This window comes from Anomaloglossus baeobatrachus, chromosome 2 (assembly GCF_048569485.1).
Source record: "Anomaloglossus baeobatrachus isolate aAnoBae1 chromosome 2, aAnoBae1.hap1, whole genome shotgun sequence".
NCBI lineage: Eukaryota > Metazoa > Chordata > Amphibia > Anura > Aromobatidae > Anomaloglossus > Anomaloglossus baeobatrachus.
Window position 1 is genome coordinate 233786455 of NC_134354.1, and position 27211 is coordinate 233813665.

General features: G+C 45.5%; 1 protein-coding gene across 1 annotated transcript in view; it reads left to right on the forward strand.

Moving 5' to 3' along the window:
• The window catches only part of SRGAP2 (SLIT-ROBO Rho GTPase activating protein 2), a 202989-nt gene that overhangs the window by 89514 nt on the left and 86264 nt on the right, over positions 1–27211 (forward strand). The window contains exon 4 of the mRNA XM_075335705.1: positions 15983–16145. Coding sequence (XP_075191820.1) covers positions 15983–16145 — 163 coding nt within the window. The remainder of the gene's footprint in view (positions 1–15982; positions 16146–27211) is intronic.

Below are 27211 nucleotides of genomic sequence, written 5' to 3' on the forward strand. Positions count from 1 at the left end.
GAGAACAAAAATGATTGAAAGGGTAATTTTTATTTTTTTTTTTCCCATGAAAGAAACACTGCTGATTACTTTAAAAAATGCTATTACCGGCCTTACAGACCTTTTTGTCATGATAATGATTCATGGGATAGCCCTTTACAAAACAGATGAAGAAGAATTAGATCAGACCAATGCAGAGTAATTTAGAGCTATGCTTGCAATTAGCTAGGCAGCCATATAAATGGCTCCTCCATCCTTAGCTCGGCATTTCCATACAGAAATATCTTGCTGGGAATATAAATGCCTGCTGTTCCCCATAATGGAGTTTACCGTATGAATGCCATTACCATGCAACTATCATTACAATTGTGGATATCAGATGATATATGCAGGTGAGTAATTGCTGAAGACGCCGCTCTAATACTGCGATGATCTGATGGTCCTTGGTCCTTTCCAAAAAATCCTTGGTATTAGGCCAACCTTATATGCAGACCATATGTAATGTGCAAAACCCCCGCACCGCTAGTGATTATGCAGCATCTATAGCCCGAGGCTGCAGCTGATGGAAAATGTGTCTCTGCTTCATCATATTCTTGCATCACGCAGTGGCAAACGCTTTCATCAACTGGGTGTCACATATTGTTGCTTTGTTTATCTGCTACCCTTCAAATAATACCTGAAGAAACACTTCGGGCACCGCAAATACACTGCAATGCCTTGTGCAGTGCCGGAGGGGGTGGCTCATAATGCGGAAATACGCTTTGGTGGTCTTTGATTCTATATATCAAACACCCCTCCCCCGAAGCTAGCATTCATCTCTGCATTAAAGAGGTCGTCCAACTTTTGGGGAAATTTTAATTTCCTTTCATTAATTTTGAAAACATAAAAAAATATATAGATAGATACATAGAGATAGATAGAGGGGTGTGTGTGGCTGTTTCCCCAGGAACACGGATTTCTGGTCCGTCTTTGTCGCAGACCGCCCGCTCAGGTTTGGACACTACCAGTGTCAGAGTGGAGCTCAATCAGCCTCCACACACTCAGTTCAAGATGGCTGAAGGCAACCCACGCTTTTAGGCAGGTTCCTTCCAGAGGCTCCAACCTCTCTGAGAATAGCAGCCTCTTTTCCCTCAGAGGCTGCTTCTCATACACTGCTCCAAAACACACTCTCACTCCATGTGCCAAACAAGCTAATTAAGACCTGTGTCAGACACACCCATGGGAAGGGGTATGGGATGGCCAGTCCCACCCATCTCTTAGACATCCGTAATCCTGGCCCATTTAAAACTATAGAAAATGTCTGTGGCACTACAAGTACCAGCATGGAGGTTTTTTATATATATTATATTATATATTATATATTATATTATATATTATATTATATTATATATTATATTATATTATAAAATATAGAATATTATGTATATATTATATATAAATATTACATTACAGACCAAAAGTTTAGACACCCCTTCTCACCTCTAGAACAACTGTTAAAAGGTAAAATAGCTGCTAGGAAACCACTGCTAAGGACAGGCAACAAGCAGAACAGACTTGTTTGGGCTAAAGAACACAAGGAATGAACATTAGATCAGTGGAAATCTGTGCTTTGGTCTGATGAGTCCAAATTTGAGATCTTTGGATCCAACCACCGAGTCTTTGTAGAAAAGGTGAACGGATGGACTCTACATGGCTGCTTCCCACTGTGAAGCATGGAGGAGGAGGAGGTGTGATGGTGTGGGGGTGCTTTGCTGATGACACTGTTGGAGATTTATTCTAAATTGAAGGCATACAGAACCAGCATGGCTACCACAGCATCTTGCAGCGGCATGCTATTCCATCTGGTTTGTGTTTAGTTGGACCATCATTTATTTTTCAACAGGACAATGACCCCAAACACACCTGCAGGCTGTGTAAGGGCTATTTGACTAAGAAGGAGAGTGATAGGGTGCTACGCCAGATGACCTGGTCTCCACAGTCACCAGACCTGAACCCAATTGAGATGGTTTGGGGTGAGCTGGACCGCAGAGTGAAGGCAAAAGGGCCAACAAGTGCTAAGAATCTCTTTTTTTTTTTTTTTTTTTTTTTTTTTTTTTTTTACTGCACTATTCTAAGTCCTGTTGTGTATAAATACGTGACTCTTCAGATTTTGTGTTATACCATGCCTGATGAAGAGACCTGAGTAGTCTCGAAAGCTTGCAATTATTACCATCTTTTCAGTTAGCCATTAAAAGGTATCAACCACTGAGGACTCTCTGTTCTTTTAAACAATTTTTTTATCTCTACTGGCTAACACGGTACAAAGATATATTTTACTTGTATCAAGAATCTCTGAGAAAGTCCTTCAAGACTTTTGGAAGATCATTTCCGGTGACTACCTCTTGAAGCTCATCAAGAGAATGCCAAGAGTGTGCAAAGTAGTAATCAAAGCAAAAGGTGGCTACTTTGAAGAACGTAGAATATAAGACATATTTTCAGGTGTTTCACACTTTTTTAAGTATTTCATTCCACATTTTTTAATTCATAGTTTTGATGCCTTCAATGGAATATACGATTTTCAGAGTCATGAATTTAAAGAAAATTCATTGAACTAGGCGTGTCCAAACTTTTGTTCTATACTGTATATCTGTGTGTATGTATACATAATCCCTATATATATATATATATATATATATATATATATATATATATGTACAGTACAGACGAAAAGTTTAGAGATATATATTGTGTATATGTATAATATAGAGAGATGTAGAGCTGACTGTCAGTCATTACATGTCTCACACTGGTAACACCCCCTTTCATTTAAAATAACCTCTGGAGGCAGATTCCAAAGGCGCTCTATGTCCGACCCATAGATCTTAACAGCTTATTTACGTATTAAGAAAACTTGGATTTCTCGGTAATGAGACCTCAGATCACAGATATCCAGGTATCATTCTGTTCGACTTTCTTTGACCTGCATTCCCATATAGATGACTTTGGAGGGTTAATCCTACTGACAAATTCCTTTTAGCTGACAGTTCGTCAGTGAACTTGTCCTGACAGCCCAATGGTAGAGTTCTAATTCTTTTTCTCTTCTTTTTTTTATTTTTTATAATATATTTCCTAAGCTGATTTATGACCACAGACCACAAAGTCAAATGTGCAGGGAAATAAAAAGCCTGTAAAAGCCGAACGGCATACATTTTTTAAATAAACTCAATTGCAAAAATTAAATGCTGGTATAATTTCTGCCCATAGTATTCCTTTAAAAACACCACTCCAGCATTTTGGATTTTTTTCAGTGGTTTAAATGTAAGTACCTTGCCCCTAGGGTTTTACTTACTGTCTGGTGTTTTCATCCTCTTTCGGTGCCACGTCTGGATCGCAGCGCCATCTTCTGATTTAGCTGGAAGTCTGACACTACATCACAAGCTCCCAATGAAACTCTATGAGAGCCAGAATGAGGCTCTCATAGACTTGCATTGAGTTGTGACCTCCAGCGTGCTCCATGAAACACTGGAGCTCCCGGCAGGTCTCAAATCACAGGAGGAAGACCTGACCGGCGTTGATAGAAGATGAAGCCACCGGATGGTGATTATAAGACAGGGGTCAGGGGACTCCCATTTAAAGCATAACTCCAGAGTTGCAATAAAAACCCATGGAGTGGTGCTTTAAATGAATAAAGGGTTCATTATAGGAGGCAAATGTGACTCTAACTTTAGTATTTCATATGCTGAAGAGTGCATTTTGCTGAAGTGGGTTTGATGAAAGTGTCCTCTGCTCCAGGTGGACAGGATGTTTTCTGCATTGGTTTAGAGGTGAGCAAATATTAGGATTGTCCTCTATCATCAGTGATGTAAAATGGAAGGATGTGAGATCACTGGTTACTTTTCCGGTTAGGTTGTTGTGTTTCAGTTTAGTGTTACATATACACGGTCCCAATATCTGCAGTCCCATCATGGGCTGATGTCCTCTTCCAAGTCAGTAATGCTGGTAATAAATGACCCTCCAGTAGACATTGGGCCTGGTTAAGACTGGCCTTGTTCTCACCACTCTTCATGATGGGGTTTTGTTGGAGTCTAAGGTGCCTTAATGAATCAGGTGCATCTTAAAAGTGGCATGTGCCTGTGTTTGCCACTCAAAGACTGATGTAATACTTGAGGAATAAGATATGCCAGAGTTTGTCTTGAGTTTGACTAGTAGGCATCACCAAGCTCCATCCTTGCCCGGTTCTGCCTGATTTGGTCAGAACTTGTGTGAAATCTCCAAAAGTGGCAACATTTTTGCACAGCCTTGTGTTGCGGACTATTTTGTGACTTTTTGGTGTTTTATGCCAGACGTCTGAATCGGGGCTATAATATAATTAATTACAACTTCTACTTATCCTATATAGGATCTGTAATTTCTCTATATGTAGAGGCCTTAAAGAGGATTTGTCACCATTTCAAAAGTGACCAGATTTTACATTTCCACTGTTCCTCAAGTATTTCAGGTTTGTTTTTTTAAATCCACCATACAGTGCCAGAGATATGGTCCTTTATACTTAGCGCTATTTTTTGTGATCTTGATAAAGAGAGCGTGGTGCCAGGTTCCGCCATGATTGGCTGATGGACCGTCACCATTCATTTTCCGATATACACTCAGAGCTTGATTTATGACGGTGACCCATTTTGAAAGGGCTAAGAAGGATCTTTTAGCTTAGTTACTATTTGACTTGCTTAAATGTTGTGTAAATGGTTTCTTGTAGACTTCCTGGATGTAAATGAAACCAAAAAGGGGAAGATTGTGTGACTTGTAATAACCAGAGCATGTTCTGAGGAATAACACGCAGATTTCCTGACTTTTACCTGACTTGGTAAATTTCAGACTAAAGTTTTAGAGAAACAGAAATTGAGCAGCGACAAGTAATTACTGTAGTATTTTTGAGCTTTCATAGAAAGAAACCACCTGGCCGGAACATGACTTTATCTCGGCATTGCGCGAAGTCCTGTGAATGGTAGATTTTTCCTAAATCGTTATCTTGTGATTATTTTTCTTCAAGCGCCAAATATATAAAACCACTAGTCAACTTGAATATTCTTATTCAGGGTAGTGCCACGTGAGCCTTAAGGTGATGCATTTCTAAAACATTCAATATGGCACATTTCTGCGCCTATATTGGGTCCCCAAGGCTTAGCTCAACCACAAGTCCAATGGTCAGAGGTAATATCATAGGACCAGTTGTGTTGCTGGTTCTGGTTACGAGACCTACGTTCAGATTGGGAATATGGATTTGCACTCTGGGCGCAGAGATGTGCCATTGTTACTCAAGTGAAAAACTCTCCTCACTTTGATCCTTTTCGAGCCATTGTGCTACTGCAAATGGTAAATGTTTACCGTTTGAGACAAAAACAAATCAGCTTCCCCGATACGTATTGATTAAAGTTGGCCAGTCCCTGCAATTAGCAGCTTATAGAGGCCTCACCACTAGTGATGAACGAGCACTACAATGCTCTGGTGCTCTGTACTCGTAATGACTAGTGATGAGCGAGCACTACCATGCTCAGGTGCTCTGTACTCGTAATGACTAGTGATGAACGAGCACTACAATGCTCGGGTGCTCTGTACTTGTAATGACTAGTGATGAGCGAGCACTACCATGCTCGGGTGCTCTGTACTCGTAATGACTAGTGATGAGCGAGCACTACCATACTCGGGTGCTCTGTACTCGTAATGACTAGTGATGAGCGAGCACTACCATGCTCAGGTGCTCTGTACTCGTAATGACTAGTGATGAGCGAGCACTACCATGCTCAGGTGCTCTGTACTCGTAATGACTAGTGATGAACGAGCACTACAATGCTCGGGTGCTCTGTACTCGTAATGACTAGTGATGAACGAGCACTACAATGCTCGGGTGCTCTGTACTCGTAATGACTAGTGATGAACGAGCACTACAATGCTCGGGTGCTCTGTACTCGTAATGACTAGTGATGAACAAGCTCTACAATGCTTGGGTGCTCTGTACTCGTAATGACTAGTGATGAACGAGCACTACAATGCTCGGGTGCTCTGTACTCCTAATGACTAGTGATGAGCAAGAACTACCACGCTTGGGTGCTCTTTACTCGTAATGACTAGTGATAAGCAAACACTACCATGCTCGGGTGCTCTATACTCGTAATGACTAGTGATGAGCAAGCACTACAATGCTCGGGTGCTCTGTACTCGTAATGACTAGTGATAAGCAAACACTACCATGCTCGGGTGCTCTATACTCGTAATGACTAGTGATGAGCGAGCACTACCATGCTCGGGTGCTCTGTACTCGTAATGACTAGGGATGAGTGAGCACTACCATGCTCGGGTGCTCTGTACTCGTAATGACTAGTGATGAGTGAGCACTACCATGCTCGGGTGCTCTGTACTCGTAATGACTAGTGATGAGCGAGCACTACCATGCTCGGGTGCTCTGTACTCGTAATGACTAGGGATGAGTGAGCACTACCATGCTCGGGTGCTCTGTACTCCTAATGACTAGTGATGAGTGAGCACTACCATGCTCGGGTGCTCTGTACTCGTAATGACTAGTGATGAGCGAGCACTACCATGCTCGGGTGCTCTGTACTCGTAATGACTAGTGATGAGCGAGCACTACCCTGCTCGGGTGCTCTGTACTCGTAATGACTAGTGATGAGCGAGCACTGCCATGCTCTGGTGCTCTGTACTCGTAATGACTAGTGATGAGCGAGCACTGCCATGCTCTGGTGCTCTGTACTCGTAATGACTAGTGATGAGCGAGCACTGCCATGCTCTGGTGCTCTGTACTCGTAATGACTAGTGATGAGCGAGCACTACCATGCTCTGGTGCTCTGTACTCGTAATGACTAGTGATGAGCGAGCACTACCATGCTCTGGTGCTCTGTACTCGTAATGACTAGTGATGGGCGAGCACTACCATGCTCTGGTGCTCTGTACTCGTAATGACTAGTGATGAGCGAGCACTACCATGCTCGGGTGCTCTGTACTCGTAATGACTAGTGATGAGCGAGCACTACCATGCTCGGGTGCTCTGTACTCATAATGACTAGTGATGAGCGAGCACTACCATGCTCGGGTGCTCTGTACTCGTAATGACTAGTGATGAGCGAGCACTACCATGCTCGGGTGCTCTGTACTCGTAATGACTAGTGATGAGCGAGCACTACCATGCTCTAGTGCTCTGTACTCCGTAATGACTAGTGATGGGCGAGCACTACCATGCTCGGGTGCTTTGTACTCGTAATGACTAGTGATGAGCGAGCACTACCATGCTCGGGTGCTCTCTACTCGTAATGACTAGTGATGAGCGAGCACTACCATGCTCGGGTGCTCTATACTCGTAATGACTAGTGATGAGCGAACACTACCATGCTCGGGTGCTCTGTACTCGTAATGACTAGTGATGAGCGAGCACTACCATGCTCGGGTGGTCTGTACTCGTAATGACTAGTGATGAGCGAGCACTACCATGCTCTGGTGCTCTGTACTCCTAATGACTAGTGATGAGCGAGCACTACCATGCTCGGGTGTTACGAGGGGGACCCGGGGAAGCGTGCCAAGATGGGAAATGGACTGCTTCCGCCGGTCAAGGTCCACTGTGCGGTGTAAGGGACCGCCGCTATGGTGGGTGAAGAGTGAGCGGGTTGCTGCTAGCGATCGTCTGGAATGTCACAGACGATCTATGTACACCGATCTGCCCTAACCCGTGAGGGTTGTATGGCACAGATCTCACGGCTCGGTGTACCTGTTGCACGGGGAAGCACAGAGGTGCCCACGCACGTGTGCCAGTGGAAGTCACGAGAATATGGCACGAGGGTAGCACAGAGGTGCCCACGCACGTGTGCTTTCAATAACCAGGTGAGTCCAATGGAGACTTGAGGAGCTCACCTGGGACAGGAACACGGCCTGTTGACGGGGGTACTGCCGGAGCAGCAAGGCAGGAACACGGCCTGCAAACGAGGTACTGCCGGAGCAGCAAGGGCCAAGCCCACAAGAGACAGTAATGCCTGAGCAGTGGCGTGGCAGCACGCTGCCAGACATCCAAACATAGAAGGACGGTCGCGCGCCGCCATGATGGCAGGGGGAGCTTTTAAGGAGGTGCAGCTCCACCCGAGGGCGGGCGCGAGGCGGAGATGACGGACTTGACCCAATCAGGGTCCACGACGTCCCAGCCTGGCCAGTCAGGATTCACCACATCACCAGCCTTGTCATCAAGCCGTGTGACGTCAGTGAGCGAATCAGGACCCACCACGCATTGCACATGCTCACCCTCCTGCCTCTGGGAAATAGAGGTGGGATCCTCGGTCTCACAATGTGGAGAGATAACGGGAATCTCACTGCTTCCCTGAGCAGTAAACCTCTGCACATTGCGTAGCCTCGCAGACCTTCGGGGCCGCTGAGCAGGAGAGTCTGCGGCAGGCCAGGAATGGGAGACCGCTTCACTCCTTGTAACAGGAGAACCACTAGGTGTCACCCTTCTGCTGCCTCTCTGAGAAGGTATCTCCTGCACACTGCGCAGTCTGGCAGACCTTTGGCGCTGCTGAGCAGGAGTGCTCGTGGCAGGCAAGGAATGGGAGACTGCCTCAGTCCTTGCCTCAGGAGAGCCACGAGATGTAACATTACCCCCCTGTCTAGGCCCCCCCCCCTGTCCGTGCTCGAAGGCCGCTATCAAACCCGGGGCGCGGATATGATCCTCCAAGTCCCAGGATCTATGCTCCGGACCACGGCCGGCCCACTCCACGAGGTAGTACCTCTTGCCCTGTATGACTTTTGTCTCCACAAGTTTTGCCACCTCAGGGTCGTCGGACGGGGAGTCGGTTTGAGCCGGCAGGGACCCCGAGAATTTATTAAGTCGTACGGGTTTCAGGAGGGACACGTGAAAGGTGTTGGCTATAGCCCAGCGTGGAGGGAGCTGGAGTCGATATGCCACTGGGTTTACCTGCTGTAGTACTTTAAACGGACCCAGATACCTAGGGGCGAATTTGGCTGCCTGTACCCGTAGGTTAACATTCTTAGAGGACAGCCATACTAGGTCACCAGGGGCGAAGGATGGTGCAGGGCGGCGGCGAACATCAGCCGTTGTCACCATCCGGTCTTTAGCCCTTTTAAGAGCCTCTTGGGTGTCATCCCAGATCTCCCGGGCCTTGGTCGCCCAATCCTCCACTCTAGTATCGGGTGACGTAATGGGCATCGGAACCGGGATTCTGGGATGTTGTCCGTTATTGAGTAGGAACGGAGTCTGGCCAGAGGATTCATGGACCGAATTGTTAATGGCAAATTCGGCCCAAGGAAGGAGGTTAGCCCAGTTGTCGTGGTGCGCGGATATAAAATGGCGGAGGTAAGTTACCAAGGTCTGATTAGTCCTCTCCACTAGTCCATTGGTCTCGGGATGGTATGCGGAGGAGATGTTCAGCTCTATCTGCAGGAGCTTACAGAGCTCTCTCCAGAAGCGAGACGCGAACTGGGGACCCCGGTCGCTCACCACCTTGTCAGGCATGCCATGCAACCTAAATACATGCCGAATGAACAAGGTGGCGAGAGCACGTGACGTCGGGAGTCGTGGGAGAGGCACCAAGTGGACCATTTTAGAGAAGTGGTCCGTGATGACCCATACGACCCTGTGCCCTGCTGACTTGGGCAGATCTCCCAGGAAGTCCATCCCCACCACTTCCCAGGGACGATCCGGCACTGGCAGTGGGTGAAGAAGACCTGCCGGTCTCTGCCGGGACGGCTTATTCCGAGCACACGACATACAGGCTCCCACATATTCCTGTATGTCCTGGGGTAGTCTTGGCCACCAATAATGCCTGGTCACCAGGTCTCTGGTCCTTTTGACCCCGAAGTGACCCCCGACCTTGGAGGCATGGGCCCACGATAGCACCTCGTTCCGTAGTTCAGGGGGAACGAGGGTTTTGCCAGGTGGCACCTGGTCCAAAGAAGTGGGAGTGACCATCCTCAAGCTGTCCGGGGGTAGTATAAGACGAGGCTCCTCCTCGTCCTCCTCCAACACAACCATACAACGTGACAAGGCATCGGCCCGTACGTTCTTCTCACCGGCCAGGTGGCGGATAATAAAGCGGAACCGGGAGAAGAATAAAGACCAACAGGCCTGCCTTGGGTTCAGGCGTTGTGCTGTCTGGAGGTATGTGAGGTTTTTGTGGTCAGAAAAAACCTCAAATGGATGCTTCGCACCCTCCAGGAGATGCCACCATTCCTGGAATGCTAGTTTCATCGCCAGTAACTCCCTATCCCCTATGGAGTAGTTCCTCTCGGCCGGAGAAAAGGTCTTGGAGAAAAAGAAACACTGATGTTTCCTTCCTCGTTCGTTTTTCTGGTACAGGACTGCACCTGCACCGACCGAAGAGGCGTCTACCTCCAGTAGGAAGGGTTTGGAGATGTCTGGACGATGAAGGATGGGAGCTCTGGAGAAGTGAGTTTTGAGAGTGTGAAATGCCTCCTACCGTTTCCCGTGTCCATGCTTTGGGATTAGCGCCCTTGCGGGTAAGGGCAATGATGGGTGCTGCCACCGTCGAGAAGTTGGGAATGAACTGGCGATAATAATTGATAAACCCCAAGAATCGCTGGATCGCCTTCAGCGAGCGGGGCTCAGGCCAGTTCATCACTGTCTCCAACTTCCCCGGATCCATTGCTAACCCCTGACTGGACACTATGTACCCCAGGAACGGCAAGGATTCCTGTTCAAAAACGCACTTTTCCAGCTTAGCATATAACGAATGGGTGCGGAGCCTCTTAAGTACTCGGATGACATCCCTCCGATGGGTGGTAAGATCGGGGGAGAAGATAAGAATGTCATCCAGGTATGCAACCACGGAAAGATACAAATCCCGGAAAATGTCATTCACAAAGTCTTGAAATACGGCGGGGGCATTGCAGAGTCCGAAGGGCATTACTAGATACTCGTAGTGACCGTCCCTGGTGTTAAAGGCGGTCTTCCACTCATCGCCCTTTCGGACTCGCACTAGATTATACGCCCCGCGTAGATCCAGCTTTGTGAAGACCTTTGCCCCGCGGAATCGATCAAATAGCTCAGTAATGAGGGGCAAAGGGTATTTGTTCTTGATTGTGATTGCATTTAATCCCCTGTAATCGATACAGGGGCGCAGATCCCCTTCCTTCTTCTGCACAAAAAAGAACCCTGCACCAGCCGGTGAAATAGACTTGCGAATGAACCCCTTCGCCAGGCTGTCCTGAATATATTTGGACATAGCCTCCGTCTCTGGAGCAGAGAGTGGATACACTCTGCCCCTAGGGGGCTCGGAGCCTGGCTTCAGGTCTATTCGGCAATCATATGGCCGGTGGGGAGGAAGAGTATCTGCGGCCCTTTTGGAAAAGACATCCCTGTAGGCCTCATAAGGTGTCGGTAAACCCAGCCCCTCAGTATTCCCTGAGGACCCAACCGACCTAATGGTAGCGGGTGGTTCGGTAGTCACGAGGTGCTCTCTACAGGATCCTGCCCAGGATGAGATCTCCCCTGTTGCCCAGTTGAGTATAGGAGCATGCTGTCTCAACCAGGGAAGGCCCAGTAGGATCTCATCCGTCCCCCCTGGAAGCACCAGGAAGGACACCTGCTCATGGTGTCCCGGTGGTACATCCATCCTGAGAGGGATGGTGATCTGGGTGATAGGATCGAGTAGTATGGACCCGTCGACTACCCGGACCCTGAGTGGCTTGGGCAACAGAACCAGGGGAACTGAGTATCGGGTTGCCAGGGAGGTCGAGATGAAATTGCCTTCAGCGCCTGAGTCCAAGCAAGCCAGGGCAGAGAAGAGAGTAGTGCCGAACTGCAACTGGGCGCTGATAGTCAACCTAGAGGGAGAAGTAGCGTCTAGAGTCCCCCCTCTGATAGAAACTAGACGCTGTCTTTTCCCGACGGTTTGGGACATAGGGTAGCTATGTGTCCCCTCTGCCCACAGGAAAAGCAGATGACACAAGACCGAGAACCTGGGGCAGAGGAGACCACCTTGGACACCTCCATTGACTCCACGGAGTCGCCTACAGGACTGGCTGGGGGACCTGTCTGATGGAAGACGGGAGTCAGACGCTTTTTAGGCCGAGAAGACGTGGGTGCTGAAGAGACCTCGAGCCTTCGCTCCGCCTGGCGGATGTCTATGCGAGAGGCAACCTGAATCAAGGACTCTAAAGTGGCAGGCACCTCACGTGTGGCCAGTGCGTCTTTGACAAACCCTGCCAGGCCCTCCCAAAACACAGGGACAAGGACCTTATCCGGCCAGTCCAGCTCTGCGGCCAGTGTCCTAAAGTGTACAGCAAAGTCCCCGACTGAAGCAGACCCTTGCCGAAGTCGTAGGAGGCGCAGCGCGGAATCGTGGGTGACTTGAGGCCCGAGGAACACCATTCTCATGGCCCCAAGATAAGCTGCTAAGTTATTCACCACACGATCTCCGCGCTCCCACGACGGCGTGGACCACTTCAGCGCTCTCCCTGTGAGCAGGGACTGGACGAAGGCTACCTTCGCCTTCTCGGTAGCGTAAAGAGTCGCGGACAGCTCTAAGTAGGTGGTAACCTGGTTTATAAAACCACGGCACTCAGAGCTGTTGCCGCTAAAGCGCTCTGGAAGCGCAAGGCGAGGAGACCTTCCGCCCAATAGCACAGCCTGGGTAGCTGCCTGGGTGGCGACTGTCGTCAGAGTAGTCTTATCGGAGGAAGACTGCTCCACTGCTGCCAATCGTGACTCCAACTGCTGCACATAACGCAGCAACTGCTGCTGCTCTTCAGCCATAGCCAGACCTTTGGCGCGACCGTAATGTTACGAGGGGGACCCGGGGAAGCGTGCCAAGATGGGAAATGGACTGCTTCCGCCGGTCAAGGTCCACTGTGCGGTGTAAGGGACCGCCGCTATGGTGGGTGAAGAGTGAGCGGGTTGCTGCTAGCGATCGTCTGGAATGTCACAGACGATCTATGTACACCGATCTGCCCTAACCTGTGAGGGTTGTATGGCACAGATCTCACGGCTCGGTGTACCTGTTGCACGGGGAAGCACAGAGGTGCCCACGCACGTGTGCCAGTGGAAGTCACGAGAATATGGCACGAGGGTAGCACAGAGGTGCCCACGCACGTGTGCTTTCAATAACCAGGTGAGTCCAATGGAGACTTGAGGAGCTCACCTGGGACAGGAACACGGCCTGTTGACGGGGGTACTGCCGGAGCAGCAAGGCAGGAACACGGCCTGCAAACGAGGTACTGCCGGAGCAGCAAGGGCCAAGCCCACAAGAGACAGTAATGCCTGAGCAGTGGCGTGGCAGCACGCTGCCAGACATCCAAACATAGAAGGACGGTCGCGCGCCGCCATGATGGCAGGGGGAGCTTTTAAGGAGGTGCAGCTCCACCCGAGGGCGGGCGCGAGGCGGAGATGACGGACTTGACCCAATCAGGGTCCACGACGTCCCAGCCTGGCCAGTCAGGATTCACCACGTCACCAGCCTTGTCATCAAGCCGTGTGACGTCAGTGAGCGAATCAGGACCCACCACGCATTGCACATGCTCACCCTCCTGCCTCTGGGAAATAGAGGTGGGATCCTCGGTCTCACAATGTGGAGAGATAACGGGAATCTCACTGCTTCCCTGAGCAGTAAACCTCTGCACATTGCGTAGCCTCGCAGACCTTCGGGGCCGCTGAGCAGGAGAGTCTGCGGCAGGCCAGGAATGGGAGACCGCTTCACTCCTTGTAACAGGAGAACCACTAGGTGTCACCCTTCTGCTGCCTCTCTGAGAAGGTATCTCCTGCACACTGCGCAGTCTGGCAGACCTTCGGCGCTGCTGAGCAGGAGTGCTCGTGGCAGGCAAGGAATGGGAGACTGCCTCAGTCCTTGCCTCAGGAGAGCCACGAGATGTAACACTCGGGTGCTCTGTACTCGTAATGACTAGTGATGAGCGAGCACTACCATGCTCGGGTGCTCTGTACTCGTAATGACTAGTGATGAGTGAGCACTACCATGCTCGGGTGCTCTGTACTCGTAATGACTAGTGATCGGCGAGCACTACCATGCTCGGGTGCTCTGTACTCGTAATGACTAGTGATGAGTGAGCACTACCATGCTCGGGTGCTCTGTACTCCTAATGACTAGTGATGGGCGAGCACTACCATGCTCGGGTGCTCTGTACTCGTAATGACTAGTGATGGGTGAGCACTACCGTGCTCGGGTGCTCTGTACTCGTAATGATTAGTGATGAGCGAGCACTACCATGCTCGGGTGCTCTGTACTCATAATGACTAGTGATGAGCGAGCACTACAATGCTCGGGTGCTCTGTACTCACAACGAGCAGCTGGACACTCAAATGGGCTCGACTTGTGGCAAAGTATAATGGAAGCCAAAGCAGAACTCGAGCATTTTTTTGGGAAATCTTCTGGAAAAATGCTCGAGTCCCCCATTAACTTCCATTATACTCAGGTACTCAAGTCGTGCCCTTCCGAGCGTCCGACTGCTCATTACAAGTACCGAGAACCAAGCATGGTTGTGTTCTCTCATCACTAGTCATGACATTTTCCATAGAGCTAGGATCACACTTTTATATGGTGTGAGCACAGCATTTGTGTTTTCTCTCGTAATGCCCGAAAATAAGGATTGTAACAGAGCCATTCACTTTAATGAAGTCGACGATGCAAACCTCATTTTTCTGAATGTCTGAAATTGAGGAATACTGCCAGGATGGAGGGCGAACAGTGTCCAAAGTGACGCCATCCTCTTCCTTGAAGTTAATAGCCTTATTGCAGTTTTTGTCACCGTGCTCATTGAAGAACACTGTGTGTGTGAACCCAACAGATGATGATGGGGAGAGAAGGATCACGAAGCGCCCATTCCTTTTGTTCTCCTGGGAGACCAGCCAATGTCATTCGTTAGTATTCAGGCAGACTCATTTGTTTGTCTAGTGACTCCCAACTCTCATGTCGTAGTGGAAAGAAAGGGACTGTCATTTTGAGTTTTAACACTAGGTAAATTTTGTTTTTAGTGAGTGTAAGCCATCGCCTCCCCCTCTAAAGCACATGTGTGCTCAGCCAAACGGAGCGTGCAGTAAGATGGAATAACTGTTGGCCAAAAGTGTGTCTGACCGGCATTGCATTTTTGGGCAGTAGCTAGAGATTAAGGAGGATGGAGGGATGCTGCGTAGACGCGCTCCTTAGATGATTATGTCATTGCGGCTTGGCTCAGATCCCATAAATATATGTAATGTTCTGTAAGAATCCAGGTCATAAAGGGTTGTGGCCAAGATAGGCCAGGACAATGCTAACGATTTGCAGTGCATGTAGAATAATTTCTGTTGTAATGTACGCCTGCCCATACACACGGATAGACCTTCCTAATCTGCATCCTACAAACGACCTTAAATCTCTTCTCAAACATCAGAATAAATCCCAAGCAGTTTAATTCACTCTTGAAATCATGTGGGGGATGGAGAATATCACAGACCAATGTAACTCAAATCCATTAATCCCCCCCCCCCCTTCGAAGTGCTTAGTGTGAAGTTTGCCTTTAGTTGCCAGAGGTAGAATTAACCCCTTCTTCTTCATTAGATAAACTACATTAATGTTTTGTTGTTTTTTGTAAAACCACCATCTTTACTTTGATATATACACTCAAAAGCTATGACTTCTTAACCCTTCATATTTAATTTCTTGGTCCCCGGGGCCTGAGGAATCTGAACTAATGGCATCAGTGATCGCTACGATGCTGTTGACTTTGGTCATTTATCCAGGATTTTGGGCTAGGGTTTTTTGCATCTATCATACTTGTGTAAGAATTGTGCCCATTTTGTGTTTGTGTGAAATCGCCCCTACTCTGGATCCGATCACACATAAGCGACTAATCGTTGGAGGTGGTCACATTGTCTAGGGAGGTCTTCACGCTGCTCATTTGAGGATGATGAGAGGTTCTTGCTAATCTTCTATTTTATCCCGTTCTCCCCAGTGACGAGGTCTTCTATACTTTAATTATTCATATGATTTTCTCTTATTGAATGCAGGAAGGATCAAAATGTCCTATCTCCAGTGACTTGTTGGAACCTGCTTCTCACGCAGGTGAAAAGAGAGAGCCGCGATCATGCTACGTTAAGTGATATCTACTTGAATAATATCATCCCTCGGTTTGGCCAAGTCGGTGAGGACTCCGGACGGCTCTTTAAGAAGGTGAGACTATCTTCTTTGAACTATTCAGATGTCCTCTAGAAGAGTAAATATAATCATTAAAAACTGATCCAATACCTTGTATTTCTCAAGCTTTATTTTTTTTTCGTACTGGTCTCGTACAAAAGTGTAAAGGCGTCTTTAGCCACCTAAAATGGTCCAGATTATCCAAACCTTACTGGTGCCACCGTTTGTCCAGTTCCCTGCCGACGTCTCTTCTTCTTGGTCCATCGTTGTTGTGTGACCTTATCATGTGAGCGTAAAAACCAGTGGGGGACTTTGGAAATGTGTGAACATTCTGAAATCGGGCTACCAAATTGGCGCCAAATAACCCCATATGTTGTAGCATAGTGGAGGACCATTGTGTTATGTATTAATGTGATTCTGTTTCTCCTACTTCTTGTCACCCTTCATTCTTCCATCCAATTGTTCTATATTTTTATTTGCGTCATATCCTCCCCCTCATCTAAAATCTTTTTTTGATCTTTTACCCCCTTCATATCTCTTGTGCCAACTGTCACCAGACTTTGTTGTTACTCGTGCCAGTGGTGGCATGACCGGCTGTGCCAGCTGTCACTTTGTCCTCGTTTCATGAGTGTGTACTGATAAGGGGGGGTTCAATTCTGCCGTATTTTTAATTTCTGATAAAGTATGTGGTCTCTGCTTGCAACGGTTTATTTTCTGTTCCTGACAATGCCTTCGGATTATTGTATTTTTTCGCTTATTTTGCTGATCGCTCTTGGCATCTTGTCTCATTTACTTGAACATTTAGAATTCATATCACATATTCAGTCAATAGCAGTTTGTTTGTTTGAAGTCAAATGCTTCAGTAATTGCAGCCACATTTACATGTGCAGTTGCCTTGCTTGCATTTTAGTCTATTGTTTTTTTTAAAGATTTTTACATTTATGCTAACTTGTATCTTGAAGACTCGGCAACCGGGATGAGTAGTTAGAACTTTAGAACATGGTTTTATTTTATTTTATTTTTTTCTTCTACAAAATTTAATAGAAGAGCAAGGAGTTTGTATGTTCTCCCCGTGTTTGCGTGGGTTTCCTCCGGGTACTCCGGTTTCCTCCCACACTCCAAAGACATACAGATAGGGACTCTAGATTGTGAGCCCCAATGGGGACAGTGTTGCAAATGTATGTAAAGCGCTGTGGAATTAATAGCGCTATATAAATGAATAAAATTATTATTATTATTATTATTATTATTATAATATAGACCTCCCACAAAATACGTCCCTTTATATGTACCATGATGTATGGACTGGCCGTGAGTCTCCTGACTACAACTCAACAGCCTATGCGGCCGGTCTGTATACAATAATCTGTATATGACTCTGTTTCACAGATGTCTAAATCCAGCCAAACACAAAACTGTACTTGTACATGTATATAACAGTTGATAACATACTTATGCAGCTACTGTGCGCCTGGACCAGATTTACAAACCTGTTTTCCCATAGCATTCCCTGTATGCAGTGGTTGTGATGTCCACTTCTTTCCAAGTTTTCTTAGCTTTCCCTTGGTTTACCAATTATTCCCCTATCAACAGGACCTGTTACGTCTCCTGATGTATCTATTTTATTAAATCCTCAAACAATCAGACTTCAGGGGAAGAAGGGATTAATGCCGCGCTGCTGAAGAAAATCCAGATGGCAATGTAGGAACGTGAGGTTTTTGGTTTTTTTTGTCTACGCGTTTCAGAGCTCGGTTTCCTTCATCAGGACAAGAAATCAAAATGCAGATGGCAAAGTAGGAATGTGAGGGGTTTATTTTGTTTTTTTAGGTCTACACGTTTCGGAGCTTTGTCTCCATCAGGGCAAGAAATCAAAATCCAGATGGCAATGTAGGAACAAGATGTTTTATTAGGTCTACGCGTTTCAGAGATCTACGTCTCCTTCATCCGTTCAAGAAATCTTGTTGCGATTTCTTGTCCTGATAAAGACACAGATCACTGAACCGTGTTGACCTAATAAAACCTCACGTTCCTACATTGCCATCTAGATTTTTTTTGGCAGCACGGCATTAACTCCTTCTTTCCCTAAAGTTTGATTGTATAATGCCTCGCTGCCCAAAAAAAAAAAATAATCCAGATGGCAATGTAGGAATATGATTTTTTTTTTTTTTTTTTTTTTTTTTTTTTTTTTATATTAGGTCTACTCGTTTCAGAGTTCTAGGTCTCCATCAGGACAACAAATCGCAATGTGGTTTCTTGTCCTGATGAAGGACACCTAGATCTCTGGAATGCGTCGACCCAATAAAACACATTCCTACATTGACACCTGAATGTTCTTTGGCATTAACCCCTTCTTTCCCTGAAGTTTGATTCCCACATGGGGCTGTGACAGCCGTTTTTCATGTGTGGTTCAGTGGTTGTGACTTCTCACAACACGCTTTTGGTGAGCCTTATTTCATTTAGGCTATGTGCGCACGTAGCGTTTGTTCCTGCAGAAATTTCTGCAGCGATTTGAACAGCACATGTGCGCTTCAAATCGCTGCAGAAACAGTCCGTAGTGAAAAAAAAAAAAAAAAAAAAAAGCCGATTTCATGCGCTCTGAGTGCAGCTTCTCCCATAGACAGAGCGGGACCTGCAGGCAGAGCGCAGGAAAGAAGTGACATGTCACTTCTTAGAACGCGCGCTTCGGGCAGCAGCTGAAGCGCTGCGCTCTAATACGCCACGTGCGCACGTCTCCTGCATAATCTCCATAGATTATGCTGGGGATGCAGGACGCATGCAGTTACGCTGCGGTGCAGATCACAGCGTAACTGCATGTAAATACGCAACATGCGCACATAGCCTTACACCTCCTAGATTATTAGGGTAAGAGCCTATTGTGTTTTTTTCTCCTAGTACTACTGATTAAATGCTTAAATATACAATTATGTTACATATTTCCTTAAATGTTTGCTTTGTGCTATTTCTCAGTTATTCCTCCTAGAAATGTTGAAATCAATTGCCATGTGAAATTTAATTTTCCTTCTTCTTGTTAGGTTGTGCCCGCTCTGTTTGGGCTATGCCACAATGCCTCTCTGATAATGGTCAATTCATACAGGTCCGAAAAGAATACCAGAGGAATGGCATAGTGTATTAATCTAAGAAAAAAAAGTAAAAGTCTCTCGACCAAAAATAGTTCATTTTAAGACCATTTACAAGATACTGTAGCAATTGGGAGACAGTGAGTAACGTGCTCAGTAGGGTGACGTGTCGTTTAAACCTTTTAGCAATGGCTTAAAGTTTTGTTTTCTGTTACTGACAATCTGGGCCTATTAAAAATTACACATTTCCAATATAAAGTAATCTACTAATGTCGGGAAGAGCGAGAATGGTAAAAATGGCTATAGACCTCATCATCGCAATGATAGTCTGTAGAACGCAGGCCTCTTTTCCTCACTACTCCTAAAAGCTCATCTATAATTTATTTTTAAGTATATGAAATAAAAAAATACATTTTGGGAATCTTGGAAATACAGTTATGATCGCAATTAAACTATTTCAACTACTAGTGCAAGTTAGGCTTATTAGAAAATTTACAAAATTTGTGTTGTTTGGTTTATTGCAGTGTTCTCAATCTCCAGTCTTCAGGAGCCACCAACAGGTCATGTTTTCAGGAGGTCCTTAGTATTGCCCCGGTATTGGAATCATTACCTGTGCACGTAATTAAATTATCACCAATGCAATACTAAGGAAATCCGGAAAACATGACCTGTTGGTGGCTCCTGAGAAGTAGAGATGGGAACACTGGTTTATTGTAATCAAGAACAATTTAAATAGCTTAACATAGCTAATATCATAAGTGTTTTTTCCCCATTCATCACTAAATGCCACGTTTAATGACTACCACAGCTTAGAATTATTCACCCCTGTCATGAGACTTGGTACTACTAGATAGAGCACCTTTTGGCTGTAGACTCCAGCATATGGCGTTCTGGCGGAATCTTTGCCCATTAGCCATTGCCTCCAGTTCAATAGTATTTCTGGGTTTGTGTGCAGTAACTGCCTTCTTCACCCCCCAATGATGACCACTATAGAATTTTCTAGGCCTTAAATTCTTGGACCACTCTCTTGACTAAAATTATCCATTCACTTTAGATAGCTTTTGTCCAAACAATGGTTTGGTTGGCAAATCCAACTCCCCCCATAAAGAGCTATGACTCTGCCAATGTCTCCTGTACTCTCTATGAACAACCTCTTAGGCTGCTGTCACACTTACATTGTTTTGCATCTGTCACAATCCGTCGCTTTGAGGAAATACGGTATCCTGCTAAATATTTTGCAGTATTCTCTTTTTACCCATAGACTTATATTAACGACGGATTGCAATTAATAGCCCAGTGTTGCATCCGCTATGCGACTGATCAGTCATGGAATGACTGACCGCCGGGCAAAAGCAACGCATAGTGTAACGTTTTTTTGTAGCGTGGAAAAAACGCAGTGTGCAGGATTCCGTCGGCATCTGTCCTTGGTTATAATGGAAGCCTATGGGCGCCTGAATCCGTCCAATCCATCAAATGATGGATTCCAGCGACCGTTCCATCTTTTAGAAACAGAGCATGCTCAGATGTTTCCTTTCTGGTTAGAAAATCTCTCTCTCTATCTCTCTGTCTGTCGGTCTCTCTCTGTCGATGTCGCGCTCTCTCTCTGTCTATCGGTCGGTCTCTCCCTCTCACCCCCTTTCTCATACTCACCGGTCACCGGCATGGTGCTGCACGGCTGTCACACTGCGGCTTCTCCTGCTTTTGAAAATGCCGGCCGCTCATTATTCCATCTCTTATTCACTGCTTCCCCCACCCACCGGCGACGCGCCCCCACACTGGTTGCAGTGAGACACCTGTCACTCAATCACAGCCGCCGGTGGGCGGATCTATATTGTGCAGTACAATAAATAAATAATTAAAAAAAAGAAAAACGACGTGCAGTCCCCCAATTTTGATTCTAGCCAAGGTAAAGCCACACGGCTGAAGGCTGGTATTCTCAGGATGAGGAGCCCCACGTTATGGGGAGCCCCCCAGCCTATAAATATCAGCGAGCAGCCGCCTGGAATTGCCACATCCATTAGATGTAACCGTCCCGGGACTCTACCCGGCTCATCTCGAATTGCCCTGGTAATAAGGAGTTAATGGCAGCCCATAGCTACCACTAAGTCCTAGGTTAATCATGGCAGGCGTCTATGAGACACCCCAGATGATTAATATGTAGTGAAAGTAAATAAACACTAACACTGAAAAATCCTTTATTTGAAATAAAAGACATAAAAACTCCATCTTTCACCATTTTATTAATCCCCAAATACCCCTCCAGGTCCGGCGTAATCCACACGAGGTCCCACAACGCTTTCAGCTCTGCTATATCGGAAGCTGACAGGAGCGGCCGTAGAGAACGAATGCTCACTGTGAGCTCCACGGAGCAACTGAAGTGAGTCACGTTGTCAGCGGTGACGTCACTCAGGTTACCCGTGGCCACCGCTGGATCCTCCAACTGTAACAGCAAGTTGCCCGAGTGACTGAAGTGAGCCGCATGATCAGCGGTGCCTGTTGTGAATACATTTGGACTAGGTTCCCTTTTGGGCTCCCTCTTGTGGTCAGTGGTGGTAGTGAAGTTGGCTTGCTGAATAGAAACCAGACAGCTGGGGATAATTGGCAATCGGGATGTTTTGACTGGGCCTATATAACTGAGCAGTGTTCTCTTGTTCCTATCCGGTGCTCAATGTTGTCTTCTATGTGCTAAGGACATTCTGAAGTCAGCCCTTCCTTCTGTGTCTACCAGAACTACTTTCAGATACGTTTTTTGTCTTTGTACCTCTGTTGGTGGTTTCCACTTTCTTGTTGTTTTTTCTGTTTCGGTACAAAGGCTTATTCCCTGATTTTGCCTCCGTGGAGTTCTGGGTGGAGTTGGATCATTACCTGCTGGTAATGTCTGTGTACCTTGCTCCATATTCTGTGATGTATTTTGTTTTGTCATGCTTGGTACTAATTTCAGTCCCTCCACTATATTAGTGTTTGTTTGAATCCCAGTAACACCAGAGTCCTGGTATAGTGGGGGAGAGTCCGTGTGGGCTCAGTATTTTTCCATATCAGGCATTTTGGTTCTTTACCTAGGGTATTGCACGGCTGCAGACAGTGCTCTTTTCTGTCCTTTCCTACTTAGCTAGTTTGGGCCTAATCTTTGCTAATCTTTTTTCTAGCTGTGTATTGTTTTTTCCTACATCACCGTAATCTTTACATGTGGAGGGCTATCTATATCTTTGGGGACTGCTCAGAGGCAGATTAGTCTTTCCTGTATTTCTCTCTATAGGAATAATTAGTTCTCCGGCTGTGTCGAGGCGACCAGGTCATCATAGGCACGACCCACGGCTACTTCTAGTTGTGTGTCAGTGTTAGGTCTGCAGTTCACTGAGATTCCAACCACTCTGATACATTCTGGGTTTCCTAGTTTTTCATCCTTTTTCTGATGCTTGTCAGTCACTGATTCATAACACGTGCCCTCACTCAGGTGATTTGCAGTCTCGGGTGGAGGACTGCAGTTGGCCGCGGGTAACCTGAGTGATGGCACCGCTGATCATGTGGCTCTCTCCAGTACCTCAGGGTATTTGCGGTCACCGGTGAGTCCTTCACTGGTGACTGCAAATCAGGCCGCGGCACACAGACAGAGCCGCACAATGAAGTCGGGTGAAGTTCATCCGAGTTCATTCTGATCGCACGGCTCTATCTTGCAGCCAGCCATGCTCTACAACGGATCAGTGTTTTTAATTGATCCGTCCCATCAGTTGTATCACAATCTCCAGCACATGTGTCACATCAGTCACAAAACGGATTGTGAGTGATGCAAAACAATGGAAGTGTGAAAGCAGACATATATGACAGGAACTTGTCTTTTAAGGCCCAGATACATATTAGATTTACATCAACTGAACTCTCCAATATCGACCAACAGTCTAATAGGTATGGTGGCTCCCGACAGATGATTATCAGGGAAGTTAATTATCTGGCACGTCTAATTTCGGACTTCTCATCCTTTTTGTCTCTAAGAGATGAACAGTCACCAGCGATGTCCGGCAGCAACTCTCTTCTAGAGAATACAGGAGTACTTGGACTCCTGTGTATGGGAGTGTCAGGTGAGAGAGCTGCCAAATGATAGTATGGCTGACAGCCATCTAATGTGTAGGGAGCCCGTATAAAGATTGACTCTTGACTTCCCTCTTTGCAAGCCTTAATTAGTGGTATATTTTTTATTTACATATTACGGAGTCTGATCCCATATACTTTCTCAGCTCAAAGACTTTATGGTCCATGTTGGCCTGCAAGCTTGTTTTTGTCTCTGTGTATTATTATTGCCTCCTCCAATCTCCTCCCTCTAATGTCTCATATCAGCTTTGAAACATAATAAAACATTGGAAAGTGCCCTTGCTGAGGCTGCACCCCTACACACGGCTCCCCGACACAGACAGAGGCAACCCTGGCACACGCTACAAACACATTTTCTCCAACGATGCTCTGGATGTCCCAATCATTTGTGAAGAAAATCTGTTTTGGGTGAAGACTTCATCTATTAGACGTTTATCTTTAAAACTTAAAACTGCCCTTCTTGTCTCCAGACAACCCTTATCACTGCATTACCCAACCAATCCCAAATAACTCTGACACTTTTTTATCTTCCGCCCTAATTTTTAGGTTCCGAGCACTGACAATCTGGCCAATTGTTTATTAGAAAAATTGACCATATCTGCCAGGAAATTGTCGCGCACAGTCTTCCTTGTCGCACTTCTAATACTAAGATGGAAAATGTAATTTGTTACAGAAAAAGATACCAGGCTCCTTGCTTTTTCTTGCCCTACTACCTGCACCAGTGGCCCTATTCCCTCTCGCGCCCTCCAGTCCCTCTCTCAGCTGTCACTACCTACCTAACTAAAATATTTCTTTCATTTGGTACCTTTCCCTCATCTTTCAAACAAGATATTATAAAACTCCGTACTAAAATAAACATCCCTTCACCAAAACTGTGTTGCTATCTACAGACCTGTATGTAATCTCCCCTTCATCTCTAAACTTCTGGAATGCTTGGTCCAGCCCCTTCTAATTCACTATCTCTCAGATAACTCTCTTCTTGACCCGTTACGATCTGGTTTCAGCTTTTACTTTACTGAAAATACCCTCACTAACGTCTCTAATGATCTACTTAAGGTAAATCTAATGGTTGCTACCCCCTGCTGATTCTCCTGGATCTCTATGAAGCATTTGACTCTGTGGATCACCAGACCCTTATCCACATGCTCCGCTCTATCGGTCTCATGGACACTGTTCTCTTCTGCTTCTGCTCCTATCTATCTGACCATTACTTCATTGTATCTTTTTGCTGGTTCTTCTTCTCCTCTTCCCCTTACTATTGGGGTTCCTCAAGGCTCAGTACTAGGCCCCATGTTCTTCTTTATATACACTGTGCCTATTGGACAAATCATCAGCACACTTGGTTTTCTGTACTTCAAAATACCAGTGATAGTTGGTCTTCATCTCTAACATCAGGTCTTCCATTATCTAAAACTGAATCTGTCACAAAGGGAACTCCTTGTGTTTGAAAAATCGGACATGACAGATCTTTATCTCCCACGATAATCTGGTTGGGGCCTCCATAAACATTAGTCTGTCTGCTGAACCCATCGTTATTGGCTGGTTAGTCTAATGTGTATGGGGGCCTTAAGTCATATTTCTAACATTTGAGTAAACGTCGCAGTTAACCAACCCTTCGGCTGTGTGCTTATGATGACATTTTGATGAGCTTTCGACTGCGCATTTTCACTGGATTTAAAACCCTACGTCTTACAGTTCCAGCACAGTGGATGGGATGTATACAAATCTCATGCCGAATGTGCTTCTTGTTACTCTGTGTAAACTGACCTGTGATGCGTATTTCAAATCCACAACATGCCAACTTATCTTGCGAGCATGCTTAGTTTTATGTGCAGACTTTCCCCATACACAAAAATGTATGTCATTTGCACGTGACTAAATCAATAACGTTTTGTCAAAGCAAAATGTCAAAAAAGCAGGGTTTTTTTTGTTTTGTTTTTTTTTTAAAAAAACATGGTCTAACAACAAGATAAGTAAAGCGCAGCATCAAATATGCAGTATAAAAGCATGTAAATACACACAAATAACGCAATGACAAGGCTAAAGTTACCTAATTTCTATAATGGGGCAGAAAATCTGAAGCATCGAAAGCTCATCACGGGAGCATACCCTAGCCAGTCCAGGTATTTGATGTTATAGCTCAGTCATCATACTTAACGCAGATTTTTAAGCTCTTGATTAGTTACATCAAGGAGTTTATATTTTCTCCCAGTGTTTGCGTGGGTTTCCTCTGGGTATTATATCAGGTGCTTGAGACATCGGATATGTAAATGTGAGCTGTAATGAGGGGTCCTATTTAGGGGGGCTAAATAATACTGTAGATTTGCATTAGTGACATTTTGTGTTGAATTTTACAAAACTACTTGTTATAGTCATTGTGCTGATGTAATCTAATTGTTCTTGGTTCATTGGTTTATGGCATATAGCTGAAAATGTGCAAATTGTGCTAATAGAATTGGCAAAGGGGGTTGTATAATTTTGATTACAGCCTGTACATATACAGGTCAAACAGAATAATCGCAGGATAAGCAAAACCCAGGAATCGCACACCTCCGTACTGTTCTCTGCCAAGGCTAAAATAAAATGTTCCAGATAATAGGAGCATGTGAGCGTGGTGTGATTGGTCGGGTTGCATTTGTGTAGTGCAGGCAGTGGATTGTTTGCTGATTTACAAAGGTTGATTTGTAGCCAACTTCCATATCTGAGATTTCATCGCTACCCTCCGGTCTGTCCCTCCCTCTTGGGTGTCTCCCATGGGGACAGTCGAGTTAAAGAGACAGCTCAGCGTGTGGTCTCCTTCCTGGCTTTGTGGCTGGGCTACACGAAAAGCCCCATAGGGAAAGGGCAGCGAGATAACGGTATTAACTATTAATATTGCTGTAAATGCCCCCTCCTGTGATAGAAGCCTTGAGAAAAAATAACTGCATGAATTAATGATGCCACTTGCAGGGTCTGGATTAGGGAGTATGTCTGTCTGACTTGCACCCCCCTCCTGTCTGCCTAAAATAGGACATATAGGTCGTGCCGTTTGTTGGGGTGTACAGTGCTCAATGGGTTAAGGACTGTATGCATCTGCTTCTACCTTTTGAGATAAAAAGGCAATATTTTTTTTTTCTTTTCTCTTTGTACACTAATATAAGAGTATACTGTGCATATTTGTGTGTGTATATATGTGTGTATGTATATATATATGTGTGTGTGTGTGTGTGTGAATGTGTCATATATATATATATATATATATATATATATATATATATATGTATGTATGTATATGTACATGTGTATATATACACACACACATATATACACATACATACATACATACATATATGTATATATGTATGTGTGTGTGTGTGTCTCATATATTATATATAACACATATTCACACACACACATTATATATATATGACACACATATTCACACATACACACATATACATTATATATATATATGTATATGTGTGTATGTGTGAATATGTGTGTCATATATATATATATATATATATATATATATATATATATATATATATATATATATATATATATATATATATATATATATATATATATATATATATATATATATGAGACACACATACACATACATACATATATGTATGTATGTGTATATATGTGTGTCATACATACACATATATATATACATACATACATACATACATACATACATACATACATACATACATACATACATACAAAAAATATGCATGCATTTAGAGGATTTGTACATAGTCCAGAAAATTAGGCATAAATCCAGCTCCGTTCTGTGTGCAGTAGCCTGTCCTGTGCCCATCTGGTGTCGGAGCTCTTATGTTCTCTTACCAATTCTACTTCACCTCCAGAGTCTTCCTCTCCCCCCAACTATCTTCCCTTCTGTTCCCGTCTGTCACTTTCCCCTGTTGCCAATGTCCCTTGTCTTCT